General features: G+C 43.9%; 1 protein-coding gene across 2 annotated transcripts in view; it reads right to left on the bottom strand.

The window, feature by feature from the left end:
• Window positions 1-19,368, bottom strand: part of ZNF281 (zinc finger protein 281) — a 45,981-nt gene that overhangs the window by 14,923 nt on the left and 11,690 nt on the right. The window contains exons 2-3 of one of the 2 annotated variants that reach the window (XM_044296633.1): window positions 17,550-17,678; window positions 8,163-8,286 (exon numbers count right to left, since the gene is read on the bottom strand). In XM_044296633.1, coding sequence (XP_044152568.1) covers window positions 8,163-8,286; window positions 17,550-17,678 — 253 coding nt within the window. The remainder of the gene's footprint in view (window positions 1-8,162; window positions 8,287-17,549; window positions 17,679-19,368) is intronic. The other variant, XM_044296634.1, reaches the window with a different exon arrangement.

The following is a 19,368-nucleotide window of genomic DNA, read 5'->3' as shown; positions in this document are numbered from 1 at the left end:
ATATTTTTTTGTTATATATATAAACAAAAAAATATATATAACAAAAAAATATATATATAACAAAAAAATATACAGCAGCACTAGTCCAATGGTACGGGTGCAAAATCCTCCCAGCTGCAGGCTCCACGGCTAATAGATATACGTTCAAAAGGATGAGGCAGCACTCCTAACAAAGTGAAAAAATGATGGCTTCTTTATTCCCCTTTGCAACGTTTCAACCGCTCAATGTGGTCTTTAGCAAGCATGCCCATAGCAGGCAATATTTATATTGCTTTTAAAATACAATGCCCTATCCCTATAAGTTGCGGCAGAGAGGCAATGCCTGCTGAAAACACTCAAGGCTGGCTTGGGGCCTCTATGAGCCTTAACACACCGGCACCCCATGATTGCATTTGCAGGGTGCTGATGGGAGACGGAGAGTCTGCTCCCTCGGTCATTGCTTACATGCGGTGGGCAAGTCGTTAAACAGCCCAGATGGGCACTTTTGCTGGTCCGGGCTGGTAGAGCAGGAGCTTGGCTCTCATGTGGCCTGTGCCAGCGCTAATACTGGGCCACAGTAATAAGGCAGCATCGGCCCAGCATAAGGCCCCTTAGTGACCGCCCTAAAAAAGCGAAAGCGTAATTTACCCCAAAATGATACCAATGAAAACTATGTAAAAGAAAATATGACTAGTAAAAGAAAATATGAATATATGTATTTGGTATCGCTGTAATCGTACTGACCCAGAGAATAAAGATATCAGGTTCTTTATACCGAAAATGAACTCCGTAAAATTTATAATGCAAAAACTCAGTGGCAGTATTGCTGTTCACCCCGCACCCCCTTACATAAAGGGTTAATAAAAAGTTAAGAAAGTTGCATGTAACCCCAAAACGACACCATTAAAAACTACAATTTGTCCCGTAAAAAACAAGCCCTGATACAGATGGAAGAGTAAATAAGTTATAGTTCTTGGAAGGGGACTATGAAAAAAGGGGTTATTAAAGATTGGTCATTAAAAGGGGTTATCCGAGTTATTTTTTTTAATTCTATGTTTCTAACTAAGCAAATTTAACAACTTTCCAATTAAGTCACTTTATCTCCAGTGGCTGGTTTCTTAGATTTCACTGAGGGTCACATGACCTGTGATGTCAGCTTCTCTCCCTGCTCTGATAATGTTTGTGCACAAGCCTGAGAGATCTGTACAGGAGAAGTCACAGTGCTGGCCACGCCCCCCTGCTCTGCCAGCTGCTGCTTATTGCTCTCTCCCAGGATTCTTAACCCCTTCAGCTGCATAGGCTCAGGGCTGAAGTGTTTACTGTGTAGCTGCAGGCAGTGAGGAGAAAAATTCTGGGCACAGGAGCTGGGTAGGGGGAAGATCATGTGTGTGTGTATTAGCAGTGTCATTGTACAGCTGGGACTTGTAGTTCTATACATACAACATGCTGCTGAGTCTCCCAGCAGGCAGACATGTCACCCAGGGCAGAACTTGTATTCACTCCCTTAGCAGTGTCATTATACAGCTGGGACTTGTAGTTCTAGACATACAACATGCTGCTGAGTCTCCAAGGGCAGTACTTGTACTCACTCCCTTAGCAGTGCAGGGGGAGGGGCAGAGATAGTTTTTATTGCAAGTAAACAAAAAGGGCCAGAAGAGAACCAGGGAAATGGATATTTTTTGTGCCTAAAACTTGCTTAGCTTAGTTATATATCACTGACCATCAGATTTACAGTGCTATATCTTTTTTTTCCATAACTTGGACAACCCCTTTAACCACTTCAGCCCCGCTAGGTGAAACCCCCTTCATGACCAGAGCACTTTTTACACTTCGGCACTACACTACTTTCACCGTTTATCGCTCGGTCATGCAACTTACCACCCAAATGAATTTTACCTCCTTTTCTTCTCACTAATAGAGCTTTCATTTGGTGGTATTTCATTGCTGCTGGCATTTTTACTTTTTTTGTTATTAATCAAAATGTAACGATTTTTTTGCAAAAAAATGACATTTTTCACTTTCAGCTGTAAAATTTTGCAAAAAAAACGACATCCATATATAAATTTTTCGCCAAATTTATTGTTCTACATGTCTTTGATAAAAAAAAAATGTTTGGGCAAAAAAAAAATGGTTTGGGTAAAAGTTATAGCATTTACAAACTATGGTACAAAAATGTGAATTTCCGCTTTTTGAAACAGCTCTGACTTTCTGAGCACCTGTCATGTTTCCTGAGGTTCTACAATGCCCAAACAGTAGAAAAACCCCACAAATGACCCCATTTCGGAAAGTAGACACCCTAAGGTATTCGCTGATGGGCATAGTGAGTTCATAGAACTTTTTATTTTTTGTCACAAGTTAGCGGAAAATGATGATGATTTTATTTTTTTTATTTTTTCTTACAAAGTCTCATATTCCACTAACTTGCGACAAAAAATAAATTCTAGGAACTCACCATGCCCCTCACAGAATACCTTGGGGTGTCTTCTTTCCAAAATGGGGTCACTTGTGGGGTAGTTATACTGCCCTGGCAATTTAGGGGCCCAAATGTGTGCAAAGAACTTTGCAATCAAAATGTGTAAAAAATGACCGGTGAAATCCAAAAGGTGCACTTTGGAATATGTGCCCCTTTGCCCACCTTGGCAGCAAAAAAGTGTGACACATCTGGTATCGCCGTACTCAGGAGAAGTTGGGGAATGTGTTTTGGGGTGTCATTTTACATATACCCATGCTGGGTGAGAAAAATATCTTGGTCAAATGCCAACTTTGTATAAAAAAATGGGAAAAGTTGTCTTTTGCCAAGATATTTCTCTCACCCAGCATGGGTATATGTAAAATGACACCCCAAAACACATTCCCCAACTTCTCCTGAGTACGGCGATACCAGATGTGTGACACTTTTTTGCAGCCAAGGTGGGCAAAGGGGCACATATTCCAAAGTGCACCTTTCAGATTTTGCAGGCCATTTTTTACACATTTTGATTGCAAGGTACTTCTCACACATTTGGGCCCCTAAATTGCCAGGGCAGTATAACTACGCCACAAGTGACCCCATTTTGGAAAGAAGACACCCCAAGGTATTCCGTGAGGGGCATGGCGAGTTCCTAGAATTTTTTATTTTTTGTCACAAGTTAGCGGAAAATGATGATTTTTTTTTTCTTTTTTCCTTACAAAGTCTCATATTCCACTAACTTGCGACAAAAAATAAAAAATTCTAGGAACTCGCCATGCCCCTCACGGAATACCTTGGGGTGTCTTCTTTCCAAAATGGGGTCACTTGTGGCGTAGTTATACTGCCCTGGCAATTTAGGGGCCCATATGTGTGAGAAGTACTTTGCAATCAAAATCTGTAAAAAATGACCGGTGAAATCCGAAAGGTGCACTTTGGAATATGTGCCCCTTTGCCCACCTTGGCATCAAAAAAGTGTCACACATCTGGTATCGCCGTACTCAGGAGAAGTTGGGGAATGTGATTTGGGGTGTCATTTTACATATACCCATGCTGGGTGAGAAAAATATCTTGGCAAAAGACAACTTTTCCCATTTTTTTATACAAAGTTGGCATTTGACCAAGATATTTTTCTCACCCAGCATGGGTATATGTAAAATGACACCCCAAAACACATTCCCCAACTTCTCCAGAGTACGGCGATACCAGATGTGTCACACTTTTTTGCTGCCAAGGTGGGCAAAGGGGCACATATTCCAAAGTGCACCTTTCGGATTTTGCAGGGCATTTTTTACACATTTTGATTGCAAAGTTCTTCTCACACATTTGGGCCCCTAAATTGCCAGGGCAGTATAACTACGCCACAAGTGACCCCATTTTGGAAAGAAGACACCCCAAGGTATTCTGTGAGGGGCATGGCGAGTTCCTAGAATTTTTTATTTTTTGTCGCAAGTTAGTGGAATATGAGACTTTGTAAGGAAAAAAGAAAAAAAAAGAAAAATCATAATTTTCCGCTAAATTGTGACAAAAAATAAAAAATTCTAGGAACTCGCCGTGCCCCTCACGGAATACCTTGGGGTGTCTTCTTTCCAAAATGGGGTCACTTGTGGCGTAGTTATACTGCCCTGGCAATTTAGGGGCCCAAATGTGTAAGAAGTACCTTGCAATCAAAATGTGTAAAAAATGGCCTGCGAAATCCGAAAGGTGCCCCTTTGCCCACCTTGGCTGCAAAAAAGTGTCACACATGTGGTATCGCCGTACTCAGGAGAAGTTGGGCAATGTGTTTTGGGGGGTCATTTTACATATACCCATGCTGGGTGAGAGAAATATCTTGGCAAAAGACAACTTTTCCCATTTTTTTATACAAAGTTGGCATTTGACCAAGATATTTCTCTCACCCAGCATGGGTATATGTAAAATGACACCCCAAAACACATTCCCCAACTTCTCCTGAGTACGGCGATACCAGATGTGTGACACTTTTCTGCAGCCTAGATGCGCAAAGGTGCCCAGATTCCTTTTAGGAGGGCATTTTTAGACATTTGGATCCCAGACTTCTTCTCACACTTTCGGGCCCCTAAAAAGCCAGGGCAGTATAAATACCCCACATGTGACCCCACTTTGGAAAGAAGACACCCCAAGGTATTCAATGAGGGGCATGGCGAGTTCCTAGAATTTTTTTTTTTTGCATAAGTTAGCGGATATTGATTTTTTTTTTTGTTTTTTTTCTCACAAAGTCTCACTTTCCGCTAACTTAGGACAAAAATTTCAATCTTTCATGGACTCAATATGCCCCTCACGGAATACCTTGGGGTGTCTTCTTTCCGAAATGGGGTCACATGTGGGGTATTTATACTGCCCTGGCTTTTTAGGGGCCCTAAAGCGTGAGAAGAAGTCTGGAATATAAATGTCTAAAAATGTTTACGCATTTGGATTCCGTGAGGGGTATGGTGCGTCCATGTGAGATTTTATTTTTTGACACAAGTTAGTGGAATATGAGACTTTGTAAGAAAAAACAAAAACAAACAAAAAATTTCCGCTAACTTGTGCCAAAAAAAATGTCTGAATGGAGCCTTACCAGGGGGGGGGGGGGGGGGGGTGGTGATCACCCATATAGACTCCCTGATCACCCCCCTGTCACTGATCACCCCCCCTGTAAGGCTCCATTCAGACATCCGCATGATTTTTTACGGATCCATGGATACATGTATCGGATCCACAGAACGCATGCGGACGTCTGAATGGAGCCTTACAGGGGGGTTATCAATGACAGGGGTGATCAGGGTAATCAGGGTGATCACCCCCCTGTAAGGCTCCATTCAGACATCCGCATGATTTTTTACGGATCCATGGATCGGATCCACAGAACGCATGCGGACGTCTGAATGGAGCCTTACAGGGGGGTTATCAATGACAGGGGGTGATCAGGGTAATCACCCCCCTGTCACTGATCACCCCCCCTGTAAGGCTCCATTCAGACGTCCGCATGATTTTTTACGGATCCATGGATACATGGATCGGATCCACAAAACGCATGCGGACGTCTGAATGGAGCCTGACAGGGGGGTGATCAATGACAGGGCGGTGATCAATGACAGGGGGTAGGGGGTGATCAATGACAGGGGGGTGATCAATGACAGGGGGGTGATCAATGACAGGGGGGTGATCAGGGAGTTTATATGGGGTGATCATGGGTGATCAGGGGTTTATAAGGGGTTAATAAGTGACGGGGGGGGGGGGGGGGGGGGTGTAGTGTAGTGTGGTGTTTGGTGGGACTGTACTGACCTACCTGAGTCCTCTGGTGGTCGATCCTAACAAAAGGGACCACCAGAGGACCAGGTAGGAGGTATATTAGACGCTGTTATGAAAACAGCGTCTAATATACCTGTTAGGGGTTAAAAAATTCGGATCTCCAGCCTGCCAGCGAACGATCGCCGCTGGCAGGCTGGAGATCCACTCGCTTACCTTCCGTTCCTGTGAGCGCGCGCGCCTGTGCGCGCGCGTTCACAGGAAATCTCGCGTCTCGCGAGAAGACGCGTATATGCGTCCAGGAGGAATAAAGCAACCACCTCCCGGACGCATATACGCGTACAGCGGTCGGGAGGTGGTTAAGGCTCAAAACAGGCTGGTCACTAAGGGGTTAATGGTGCAAACTGGCAGCTGTCATACAACTTCACATACAGAGCAGGTGAACGTTACAGGCCCAGTCTGATCCAGTTGTGTCTGGTGAAGCCGTTAGAGGTTCTGAGCGGCTCTACAGTATGAAAACAGCTGCCATTTGGGAGCAAGAAACATGCAGCCAAACTCCAGCTTTAAAAGTGGTGAAATCTCTTATTACTGCCACTGAGGACATGGGTTGCTAGATGGCTGCTAGCACATCCGCAATACCCAGTCCCCATAGCTCAGTGTGCTTTTATTGTGTAAAAAAAAAATGAAAAACAAATATTGACAAAGGGACAGGACTCATCTCAGGTTAATTTGCATATGTATCAAATCCTCTTTTTTTTTTTACACAATAAAAGCACAGAGCTACAGAGACTGGGTATTGCGGGTGTGCTAACGGCCATCTAGCAACCCATGTCCTCAGCTCTATACCCAAAATCCTGGTGACAGGTCCCCTTTAAACAACATGATCAATCGTGCTGCTACGGAATCCTATTCTTCATGGGTTTGTAAACAGAGTGGTCAGGTTGATCGCTATTGACAAGCTTGCAACTTTAACCGATTCTACAACCTGAGATTTTCAGTTTCTACATTTTTTTTTACTCCTTGGAGCCATAATATTTTTTATTTTTCCATTCACATAGACGTATGATGGCTTGATTTTTGCAGGACAAGTTACACTCTCTATTGTCGCCATTTAATATTGCATACGATGTAGTGGGAAGCTGGCAAAAAACCCAAAGGGGTGAAATTGGAAAAAAGATTCAATTTCGCCATAGTTTTATGGAGTTTGTTTTTCCAGATCAGTATGATAACAGCTATACCACATATATATTTTTCTTGTCCCCGTAAAGCTTTTTTATAATTCTATATACAGAGCTGTGTGAGGGATTATATTTTGCAAGCAATCTGTTTTTAGTGATACAATTTTGGGGTATGACTTTTGATCACTTTTTATTCAAAGTTTTATTTTGGTAAGGTGAAGTAATGAAAAAATGGAGAATCCCCATTTAGATTTTTTTTCTCTATTAAGGCATTCACAGTACAGGACAAATACATATACTGGAGGCTTCCACACCAACCAAGTCAACCAACCAAAGCACTAGATAGAACTTTCCTCAAGAGTGCTGTGCTTCTGGGACCTGAACGGCTCCCCCGTGCCAAAATTGGGTGAGCCGTTCAGAACACAGGAGCACAGTGCTTCTGGGAAAAGCCCCATCTGGTGCTGTGGTAAATCATCATCTTGTCATCGAAGGGGTTAGGTGTCCATGATTGGCGTGATCACCAATCATAGAATTGCCTTCTAGTGTGTGTTGTGTAAAAAAGCGGGCAGTGGTGTCCCCTCAGCTTCTGAACGAGTGCCATGTTTAACTCCTTCCTGAAGTCAGATAGTTAAAGATAACGCTCGCTTACAAGCACAGCGGATGCCATAGCCGCCATGTGCCTGATGTTTTAAACAGCAGACACCCGCGGTTAATGTCTGCAATCAGTGATAACACCGATTACAGACATATTACCTCTCAGATACCGTGGTCAAATGTGTTGCTGATGGCAGGGCTCCATAAGAACAAAGCGAATCTGCAATGAATTGCAAAGTTATAAAAAAATAAAAATTTATCCCAACACTGTAACGAGAGAAAAAAAATCTCTCCACCCCCCACAAAAAAAATTATTTGAAATGACATACAGACCCCAAAATGGTACGAAGAAAAACTACAGATCACCTGGCAAAAAAATAAGCCCTTACACAACTCTGTAGAGGCAACTATAGAAGAAGAAAGTAAAATTATACAAATTTGGTACTGCTATAATCGTTGCGACCCAGAGAATGAAGGAAAAAGGCAGGTTTTATCGCAGAGGGATTTATTTTATTTTACCAAATCCACCCAGTTAGAAATGACAATTTAAAAAGTCACAAATATGGGGTATTGCAGTTTTTTTTTTTTTTTATGCAAGAAAACCTACCTAGGGCTAATGATAAACTTCCCAATCAATCTATTCAATTTGTTCACATCACGGAGTGCTGACTGGAAAATAGTAATGTAGGGCTTAGTTTTACCCGAGCTGGACTTACCTGTATGTATGAGCACATGCCTGCGCAGATGATAGGAACTTCTAAAAGCAGCACTGCAGTGTTCACATATATGAGGTTTCTGATTTGGAGACATGTTAGCAGCTTCACCTTCACCACCTAATGACTGAAAAGATAGAGTCAATCAGATTTTCTCTCCAAATACTCTGGCAATTGGTCAATTATAACATGTTCTATAACGGGAGTGTAACCAACTGCTCCTTCCCATTCAAGTCAATGGGACGGAGGAGCTGTAGTTACACTGCTCGCTGCTGCATTCTCTTCAAACAGCTGATCGTGGGGGAGTTGGGAGTCGGATCCCTGCCAATCTGATATCGAGGACCTATCCTACGGTCGTTTTTTCTCCGATCATCTGTTCAAAGCCTTTTTTCCCCCCTTTAATTTCCGTGATGCTGCTCTACAGCCATGAAGGGTGTACATCTAATTATACCCACATATGGCACAAGTAAATGTTTGTCCTCATAGCTGTTCATGTTCTAGTCTTTTATCCCGCTGCTATCCTTAGCATCACTGTGTAAGCGTGACATTTCCTGCACTTTAAATAGGGTTAAATGAAGCCTAAAATGAACATGCCAGTACACAACAGCCTGAAAGCCAGACGGATGACATGGTTGTACACGGCCCATCCAGTATTGAGCTCCAAACAAGAAGCCTATTCTTCACGAAGCTCAATGACCGTATCAGAGATCCCCGTTCACTTTCCTTCTCCAGTGCTGCAGATGCTGAGACCATAAGAGGCACCTGGCCATGCAGCTCCACTAAGATTACACCCAGAGTCATGGGCTAAAGTGCTGCCCATAATTATTCATACCCCTGGCAAATTTTAACTTAGTTACTTTTATTCAACCAGCAAGTAATTTTTGGACGGGAAATGACATAGGTGTCTCCCAAAAGATAATAAGATGATGTACAAGAGGCGGCATTGTGGAAAAAAAAACACATCTCAGCTTTTATTTACATTTGAGCAAAAAGTGTCCAGTCCAAAATTATTCATACACTTCTCAATAATCAACAGAAAAGCCTTTATTGGCTATTACAGCAATGAAAAGCTTCCTATAATTGCAGCCCAGCTTTTTGCATGTCTCCACAGGTATTTTGCCCATTCATCTTTAGCAATGAGCTCCAAATCTTTCAGGTTGGAGGGTCTTCTTGCCATCACCCTGATCTTTAGCTTCCTCCACAGATTCTCAATTGGATTCAAGTCTGGACTCTGGCTGGGCCACTCCAAAACGTTACTGTTGTTGTCTGCTAACCATTTCTTCACCACTTTTGCTGTGTGTTTTGGGTCATTGTCATGCTGAAATGTCCATTGGTGCCCAAGGCCAAGTTTCTCTGCAGACTGCCTGATGTTGTCGTTGAGAATCCTCATGTATTGCTCTTTTTTGATGGTGCCGTTTACTGTGATTAGGTTCCCTGGTCCATTGGCTGAAAAACACCCCCAAAGCATTAGGTTCCCACCACCATGTTTAACAGTGGGAACGGTGTTCTTTGGGTTGCAGGCTTCTTTTTTACACCAAATGAAGGAAACGTCATTGTGACCAAACAATTCAATTTTTGTTTCATCTGACCATAACACAGAAGACCAGAAGTCGTCTTCTTTGTCCAGATGAGCTTTTGCAAAGGCCAAGCAAGCTTTTGTGTGCCTTATCTGGAGAAGTGGCGTCCTCCTTGGTCTGCATCCGTGGAACCCAGCAGTGTGCAGTGTCCGTTGGATTGTCTGCCTTGAGACATTGCCACGAGCAGAGCCCAGATTCACCAGGATGGCCTTGGTGGTGATCCTTGGATTCTTTTTCACCTCTCTAACTATCCTCCTGCCCAGCACAGATGTCACTTTTGGCTTCCGACCACGTCCTCCGAGATTTTCCACAGTGCGGAACATCTTGTATTTTTTTGCTCAAATGTAAATAAAAGCTGAGAAATGTTTTTTTCCCCACAATAATGCCTCTTGTACATAGTCTTATCTTTTGGGAGACACCTATGTTATTTCCCGTCAGAAAATTACTTGTTTGTTGAATAAAAGTCAGTCAAAATTTGCCAGGGGTATGAAAAATTATGGGCAACACTGTCCATCAAATTCAACCTCTCACCAGCATCTGGTCTGGAGTTGGGCTACTTTCACATTAGCGTTTACAATTCCGCTATATTTAAGATCCGTCATAGGATCTCAATAGTGGGAAAAAAAACACTTCAGTTTTGTCCCCATTGTCAATGGGGACAAAACAGAACGCACCTAAATGCATTGCATTCCGTTTGGTTGCGTCCCCATCGTGGACAGAAAAATGCTGCAAGCAGCGTTTTTCTGTCTGTTATGGGATACGGAGCAAGAAGGATCCGTCCTGGCACAACATAATGTAAGTCAATGGGAGCGGATCCGTTTTCTCTGATACAACAGAAAACGGATCAGTGCCTCATTGACTTTCACTGGTGTTCATGACGGATCAGTCATGGCTATAAAAAGACATAATAGAACCGGATCCATTCATGACAGAAGCATGCGGCTGTATTATTGTAACGGAAGCGTTTTTTGCAGATCCATGACAGATCCGCAAAAAATGCTAAGGCTACTTTCACACTCGCGTTTTGTGCAGATGCGTCATGGAGGGATCCGTTCAGATAATACAACCGTCTGCACCCGTTCAGAACGGATCAGTTTGTATTATCTTTAACATAGCCAAGACGGATCCGCCTTGAACACCATTGAAAGTCAATGGAGGAAAGATCCGTTTTCTATTGTGCCAGATTAGGTCAGTGAAAACGGATCCGTCCCTATTGACTTACATTGTGTCCCAGGACGGATCTATTTGGCTCAGTTTCATCAGACGGACACCAAAACGCTGCAAGCAGCGTCTTCGTGTCCATCTCCAAAGCGGAATGGAGACCGATCGGATGCAAACTGATGCATTCTGAGCAGATCCTTTTCCATTCAGAATGCATTAGGGCAAAATTGATCCATTTTGGACCGCTTGTGAGAGCACTGAACGGATCTCAGAAATGGAAAGCCAAAACACCAGTGTGAAAGTAGCCTTTTAATGTTAAAGTCTTAAAGGGTTCCTGTCATCTGAAAAATGGGTATTAAGGGTACTTTCACACTTGCGGCAGGACGGATCCGGCAGGCTGGTCTCCCTGTCGGATCAGTCCTTCCGCTGTCTCGCCAGACCACCGATCCGTCTCCATTGACTATAATGGGGATGGGGGCTGAGCTCCGGCGCAGCACGGCGAAAGCCGCCGGACTAAAAAGTCAGACATGCAGGACTTTTTAGTCCGGCGGCTTTCGCCGTGCTGCGCCGGAGCTCAGCCCCCATCCCCATTATAGTCAATGGAGACAGAGCGGTGGTCCGGCGAGACAGCGGAAGGACGGATCCGACAGGGAGACCAGCCTGCCGGATCCGTCCTGCCGCAAGTGTGAAAGTAGCCTAAGCTGGCTGACATTAGCGATGTGCTAATGTCAGCTGAACATAGTTATATTAGTGCCATCTCACTGCCTGCCGCCGTTATTGAGCGTGTTGCACATGCTCCTAGAGGCTCCACTCTCCCACCTCTGGCCACGCACTGCTACACTAGATTGACAGGGGCAGTCATCGTTGTTCAGTATTCGGCGCAGTGACTCCTCACTGCACGTGCGCCGAGATCCTCAATAATGGCGGCAGGCAGTGAGATGCCACTAATATATAGTTATGTTCATCGCTAATGTCAGCCAGATACAGTCAGGTCCATAAATATTGGGACATCAACACAATTCTAACGTTTTTGGCTCTATACACCACCACAATGGATTTGAAATGAAACAAACAAGATGTGCTTTAACTGCAGACTGTCAGCTATAATTTGAGGGTATTTACATCCAAATCAGGTGAACGGTGTAGGAATTACAAGTTTGCATATGTGCCTCCCACTTGTTAAGGGACCAAAAGTAATTGGGCAATTGGCGTCTCAGCTGTTCCATGGCCAGGTGTGTGTTATTCCCTCATTATCCCAATTACAATGAGCAGAAAAAAGGTCCAGAGTTCATTTCAAGTGTGCTATTTGCATTCGGAATCTGTTGCTGTCAACTCTCAAGAGGAGATCCAAAAGAGCTGTCGCTATCATGGAAGCAAGCCATCATTAGGCTGAACAAAGCAAACCAAACCCATCAGAGATAGCAAAAACATTAGTTTGGAACATTCTCAAAAAGAAGGAACGCACCGGTGAGCTCAGCAACACCAAAAGACCATGGAAAACAACTGTGGTGGCTGAACGAAGAATTCTTTACCTGGTGAAGAAAACACCCTTCACAACAGTTGGTCAGATCAAGAACACTCTCCAGGAGGTAGGTGTTTGTGTGCCAAGGTCAACAATCAAGAGAAAACTTCACCAGAGTGAATACAGAGGGTTCACCACAAGATGTAAACCATTGGTGAGCCTCAAAAACAGGAAGGCCAGATTAGAGAGTTTGCCAAACGACTTCTAAAAAAGCCTTCACAGTTCTGGAACAACATCCTATGGACAGATGAGACCAAGATCAACTTGTACCAGAGTAATGGGAAGAGAAGAGTATGGAGAAGGAAAGGAACTGCTCATTATCCTAAGCATACCACCTCATCAGTGAAGCATGGTGGTGGTAGTGTCATGGTGTGGCCATGTATTGCTGTTTCGGGCAATATTATCTGCTCATATTCAGCCAAATGCTTCAGAACTCATTGGACGGCGCTTCACAGTGCAGATGGACAATGACCCAAAGCATACTGCAAAAGCAACCAAAGAGTTTTTTAAGGAAAAGTGGAATGTTATGCAATGGCCAAGTCAATCACCTGTCCTGAATCCGATTGAGCATGCATTTCAATTGCTGAAGACAAAACTGAAGGGAAAATGCCCCAAGAACAAGCAGGAACTGAAGACAGTTGCAGTAGAGGCCTGGCAGAGCATCACCAGGGATGAAACCCAGCGTCTGGTGATGTCTATGCGTTCCAGACTTCAGGCTGTAATTGACTGCAAAGGATTTGCAACTAAGTATTAAAAAGTGAAAGTTTGATTTATTATTCTGTCCCATTACTTTTGGTTGCTTAACAAGTGGGAGGCACATATACAAACTGTAGTAATTCCTGCACTGTTCCCTGATTTGGATGTAAAATACCCTCAAATTAAAGCTGACAGTCTGCAGTTAAAGCACATCTTGTTTGTGGCATTTCAAATCCATTGTGGTGATGTATAGAGCCAAAAATGTTAGAATTGTGTCGATGTCCCAATATTTATGGACCCGACTGTACATAACGATTTTTCTGATGACAGAAACCCTTTAAACTGTCACCAAGATGTCTTGTTCACAAGTTTAGAAATCCCATGAAGAGCCGACTGCAAAACAAGCAATAAAAAAAAGGGAACAGTCCGGCTCTACACAGAGGTAAAAAGTCAATGGCTCTCAACTCCATGGAAATTTGTCAGTCACTGCCTCGGGCCTTGTTCTAAACTATTCCCAGTTGTGACTAATCAAACAAAAAAAAAAACCTGAATTTCATCATTAAGAATCATTTGTCATAATGTGGTCATTGCGAGATCTTGTGATGTATGCCCTATTAACCCCTTAACACATAATGCCGTACACAGATCGCAATAACGCCCCAATACATGTTATGACTATACCCTGCCATTTATAAGTGCAGGGCATGTTGTGAACGGCCCAGGCAGTCCCTGAAATAACCAATTACAAAAGGAGCTTTGTGATTGGTCCATTCAGCACACCGCCCTGAAGCTGTGGAGGTAGGCTTGTGCAGCGGCACGCGATTTGAGTCGGCTGGTGCCTGGTGGGGTAGGAAGCCTCTTGGTGGGCAGAGAACTTCATATTTTGAAACTTTTGATACATCATAGGGACATATCAAGTTTTGATCTGCGGAGGTCCCAGCTCTGAGACACCTCGCCAATCTCTAGAACAAGGAGTCGGAAGCCCTCAGCTGAGCGCAGTAGTGAAGATGGCCCCAAAGACTTTCTATTGAGACCGTCTTCACCATCATGCTCAGTGGCACACGGCTGAGCGCTTCAGACTCCATATCAAAAGTTTCAAAAAAGTGTGGTTACAGTGTAATGTCGGACAGTGTCTGGAGTGGATGCAAGCAGGCTATTATAGCCAAATGATAAAGTACAGGGAAGATACACTATACTGGACTGTACTTTATCACTTGTCTATAATAGGCTGTTGTGCTTTCACTCCAGATTCCTCCGAGGGGCTTATTAACCCTATGTTGGAGGGAGGGGAGCACTGTATGTTGCAAAATCTGATGGGAGGTAAGAGGTTATTTACATGGGACTATATGTTGGAGAACCTGACGGGAGGGAGCGGCACGTTCACACCACCGCTATTTATTTCTGTTGTTCTGGATCGGATACATAACGGACTCAAACTAAGCTGACAAAAAAAGTCCTGCATGTAAGGCTATTTTGTCCAGTCTTTTTGACAGAATCTACAACAGAGGCTCTGAACTGAGCCTCCAATGCACATGTGGACAAGCCCTTAACATTATGTAGGTCCGTGTATTAGCATTACTGCAACTTTCGTACTCCTCCTTTGCTAAACATACTCCTCAAAAACGGAGTATTTCTACTCTTCCGGATAAAATAAAAAAATGTAGTGTGACCTCTTGCCATATATGAACAGCATTATATGCTGGGAATTGTAATAACTCCCCTTTATATGTGGCATGTGCCAGTTGTATAATACAACAGGCACCCCCGATGCAATGACAGGGAACGGCGATCGCACTGAACCGAGTTATTTAAGCCCTCAGAAGGCACGTTCAAAAGTGCTTGCGCCATCTGTGAGGTTAGGCAGAGGCATGCGGCTCCCTCTGCCTTCCGATCGGAGCCCTGGAAGTGAAATCGTGAAGCTCCGATCGGTTACCATGACAGCCTGGACCCTGCTGGAAGGTCTCAGGGCTGCCTGCTAAACTGTTCACAAGGCACAGCTAAGCAGGGAGCGTGTCAGAATGCATTCACCCTAATAGTATCTCTATTAGGGTGAATGGGACGAGGGATCAAAAGATCCCAGGTTCTAACCCCTAATGGGGTTAACGGTTATTGTGAGAAAAGTTAAGAAAGTTTTATTTAAAAAAAATTAATACTGAAAGTTTAAAATCACCCCCTTTTCCAATTTTACATATAAAAGTATATAAACAAAAAAAAAAAATATAAGCATATCTAGCATGCCGCATTCGAAAATATCTGAACTATTAAAATTTTCCTGCACGGAAATGCCGTAACTGAAAAAAATGTTTTTTTTTGTTTTTTTTTAACATTGATCAGAAAGTTGCACGCACCCCAAAAATTTTACCAATAAATACAGTTCGTCCCAGAAAAAACAAGCCCTCATACAGCTCTGTAGAGCAAAAAAAGCATGGCAATGCATAGAAAATTTTGATTCTTTTATTCAATTTTTTTTTTAATGAAAAAAATAAAATAAAAACAATAAAAAATGTATACAAATTTGGTATCGCCGTAATCATATTGAGCTGCAAAATAAGGATGCCATTTTATTTTTTGCCCAGTAAATGCCATAAGGCAAATATTTTTTCCCGTTTTCTAGACATGGTAGATTACACGGCGTCACTAAAATACATCTTGTCTAGCAAAAAATAAGCCCCTGTGAACCGAAAAATAATAAATAAAAAAAGTAATGACTATTGGAATGTGGGGAAGAGAAATCAAAACTGACTTATTCAAAGGGCGACATAGCAAACCCCCTCCCCCCGCCCCATTCTGGCAATCAGTGGAGGGAGGGTGCAGAATAAGCAAACACTGCCACTCCAACTGTTGTAAAACTGCAACTCCCAGCATGCTTCATTTACTTCTATGGCATTTCTGAGAACAGAAATTGCTGTTTTACATGCTGATCCCTGCGATGTGAGGTCCATACAAGTATAGTTTTGCTAGGGGTCTCAGAGCTGGGACCCCCGCCGATCAACAATTCTGATATGTCCCACATAGACCCTGGGACATATTAAAAGTTCCCAAAACTTAAACCCACTGCCCACCAAGAGGCTGCTTACCCCACCAGGCGCAACCCCGTGAAGATCGCATGCTGCTGCACGAGCCTCCCTCCAGTTTCAGAGGAGTGCCGAATGGTCCGGCAGCCCATCCAAAGAGACCATTAACAAAGCTCCTTGCTGAGCTTTGCCACAGGTTACTTCAGGCATGGGCCGACCCATTTAACTTCACAGCCTAACACACCTGAAGGACTTGCCCATGATACTGACAAGTACTTTGTAGGGTCAAGCAAATAACAGAGGTACATAGATAACTATGAACTTTACAGACACATCTCGTTGCTGTGGACCGTTCCAGAGCACCAACCTTGAAAGTTTAGGATCAAACACTACAAGCTGTAGTGGACCTCATGAGCGGGCTCCACTCTACGAGCCACAGGCTTTACATCAGCAGGTGACAAATATTGACAGAGCTGCAGATAAAGGGATGATCGTGGAGCAGACCGCCTCAAATTAGGAGAACTAGTTCAGAATTGGTCAATTATTAAGTGCTCCTTTGTTGGCGTTTAAGCAGTTCGCCCAACACCTACGTGCAAAGATCAGAAACCTAGGGGCTACAGAAGACTAAGGAAGGATTGTAAAGAGGCAGAATATAAAGCCGGTACCAAAAATGTCAAAACCTTGTTAGGCTATGACAGCATATACCAGGATATAGCGTCTAGTACCAAGGGTTCCATTGTGTATTGGAGGGTCCCTACTTCATGTAGAAATAACCTCTAGATTCAGGCCCTGCTCTATGGTCTTTGTATATAGGGATATCGTCAAGTACAGAAAGCCATGGTAACTTGCTGCACAATCGGCATTCTCCAGCTGCATCTACTGGATGGCAATTCTGTATCGGTGTCTACATGACATGTCCACACAGCTAGTCTGAATGAGCATGTGCAGCAAACAGCGCAGCAACTATCAATCAATGACTGCTCCCCTCCCGCCCGCAGAGGCAGCCAGACAGCAAGCTAACATATACAACCTAGAAGTTCAGATGAGGTCAAAGCCTAGACTTCAAGCAAATAACAGACACATCCTGAATAGCATCAAGCCATTTAACCCTGCTAAAGCTGCAATTCAGGACACGTCTAGCATGAAAGCGGAGAATTTACAGCCAAAGCAGAGACAAAGCAAAGAGTTCCCGACTCCCTTCTACAAGAGCTCACCCACCAGCAAACCGTGCCCCTCAGCTTCAGTGTCTAAATAAAGCAAAGGTCTAAAATGATGCAGGAGGGATGGCGCCAGCTAGCAGGACCTGTCCGCAGAAGAATGCTTTGTCGGCCCTCCGGAGCCAGCACTCCTGCATCACCAGACTCGGGATGAACAATCCGGCAGAACCTGGAAGCCCACGTGAGCGCATCAAGGCTCTTACTTTAGAGGAGTCACTCCGCCTGCGCTTGGATTTTGCTTCCTGAGCTTCTGAGCTTGGACGCCTGGTCTTCTTCATGGATGGACTTTCATGTTTTGGATCGCAGCCATTTTTTTCGGTTCTTATTAAAAGCTGTGAGAAGATATGGGTAGGATTAGCTTTAAAATATGGATGGAGTGGTCACTCTTTAGGTAAGGAATACTTTCAACTCAGCTTACATAATGGTAACTTAAAGGCATGCTGTATTATAGAGGGCCCTGTACTCTACACAGTAAAGAAACCTGATGAACAGATTATACAGAATGAGGAGCATGCAGCCTGATCTAGATCATACAACAGGCTTCACAGTCCTAAAATACCTCACTTTACCATCAACGACACATTAAAGGGGTTCTGGGGATTACTATGGTTTTTAACAAATATACTCATGTAGTTCCTTACCTCATGTACCTCTCCCTTAAACACGAGTTATGCTCATCCACTGCTTCACACCATGGTTGGCTGTTTGGGTGCGGGATGGGGCATTGGAGATTTTGGGCAAAGGGTCCCTCTTCTAGTAACTGGTCGTTAAACTGCTCTGGCAGGCTGTTCCTCTGCTGGAAAAGTAAGATACTACCTTTCCCATCCTGAGTCCATGGACTATAATGGAACCTGACATTGGTGATTGGATGCAGCCAGACAAAAAAAGCTGTATTTGTCCAGCTAAACCTCGGCAATAAGGCTGGAAACAGGACGGATCCCCACCGGGTCCCAATGTAGTCAATGGCACCTGGAGGTGCTCCAGCAGTTTCCTCAGGCTGAGGACTTGTGAAACTCCCAAGGTCTATGTGATGCTGGATACTTTTGGGTTGATACACATTTATTATGGGACCATACAAGAATCATACTGCAGAGCACAGGGCCCCTTCAGGTAAGATCACAAAGGAACGCTTGAGAAACTGGCACAACATTTAGGCCTTTTTTACGAGCGTCCCGGATTTGCTCCGGATGCGTCACATCATGTGCATTGCGGGGAAACTCACGAGAATAGGCACGCAACTGCAGTCAGTTTCGACTGCGATTGTGTTCTCCCAACCCATGTTCAGTTTTTTCCGTGCGAGTGCAATGCGTTTTGCCCGCGCGTGAGAAAAAACTGAATGTAGTACCCCAGACCCTAACTTCTTCACCGAAGGATCTTCTATCTTCATTCAGCAGGACCTGCGCTGACGTCACCACGTGGTGAGCGTGATTACGTTAAAGGTCCTTTTGCAGGTCCTGAAAGATTAAGAAAGAAGACGATAACGGCCGCGCGAACAAGAGGATGAGTTTTTTTTTTGTTTTTGTTTAACCCCTCAAGCCACATTTTACTAAGCATTCTGTATTAAGAATGCTATAATTTTCCTTTATAACCATGTTACGGGGAAAATAATACAATGATTAGACTTTAATGGGTTTTGCTCATCCCTATATCATCTCCTAGCAACCATGCGCAAAAATCGCACTGCAACTGCTTGCGATTTTCACGCAGCCCTATTCATTTCTATGGGGCCTGCGTTGCGTGAAAAAACGCAGAATATAGAACATGCTGCGATTTTCACGCAACGCACAAGTGATGCCTGAAAAATCACAGCTCATCTGAACAGCCCCATTGAAGTGAATGGGTCCGGATTCGGTGCGGCTGCAATGCGTTCACCTCACGCATTGCACCCGTGCGGAAAACTCGCCCGTGTGAAAGGGGCCTTAAAGGATGTTACATCAAGACATGTAAATGGGGAGATGCAGAATTCAGATAAGACAGGAACACATACTGAGCTTCTGTTAGGAAAGGACAAGGGCAGCCGAC

The sequence above is a fragment of the Bufo gargarizans genome, chromosome 6 (assembly GCF_014858855.1).
Source record: "Bufo gargarizans isolate SCDJY-AF-19 chromosome 6, ASM1485885v1, whole genome shotgun sequence".
In the NCBI taxonomy this organism is placed as follows: domain Eukaryota; kingdom Metazoa; phylum Chordata; class Amphibia; order Anura; family Bufonidae; genus Bufo; species Bufo gargarizans.
The sequence above is the reverse complement of the archived record's forward strand: the minus strand, read 5'-3'. Positions and strand labels throughout refer to the sequence as shown.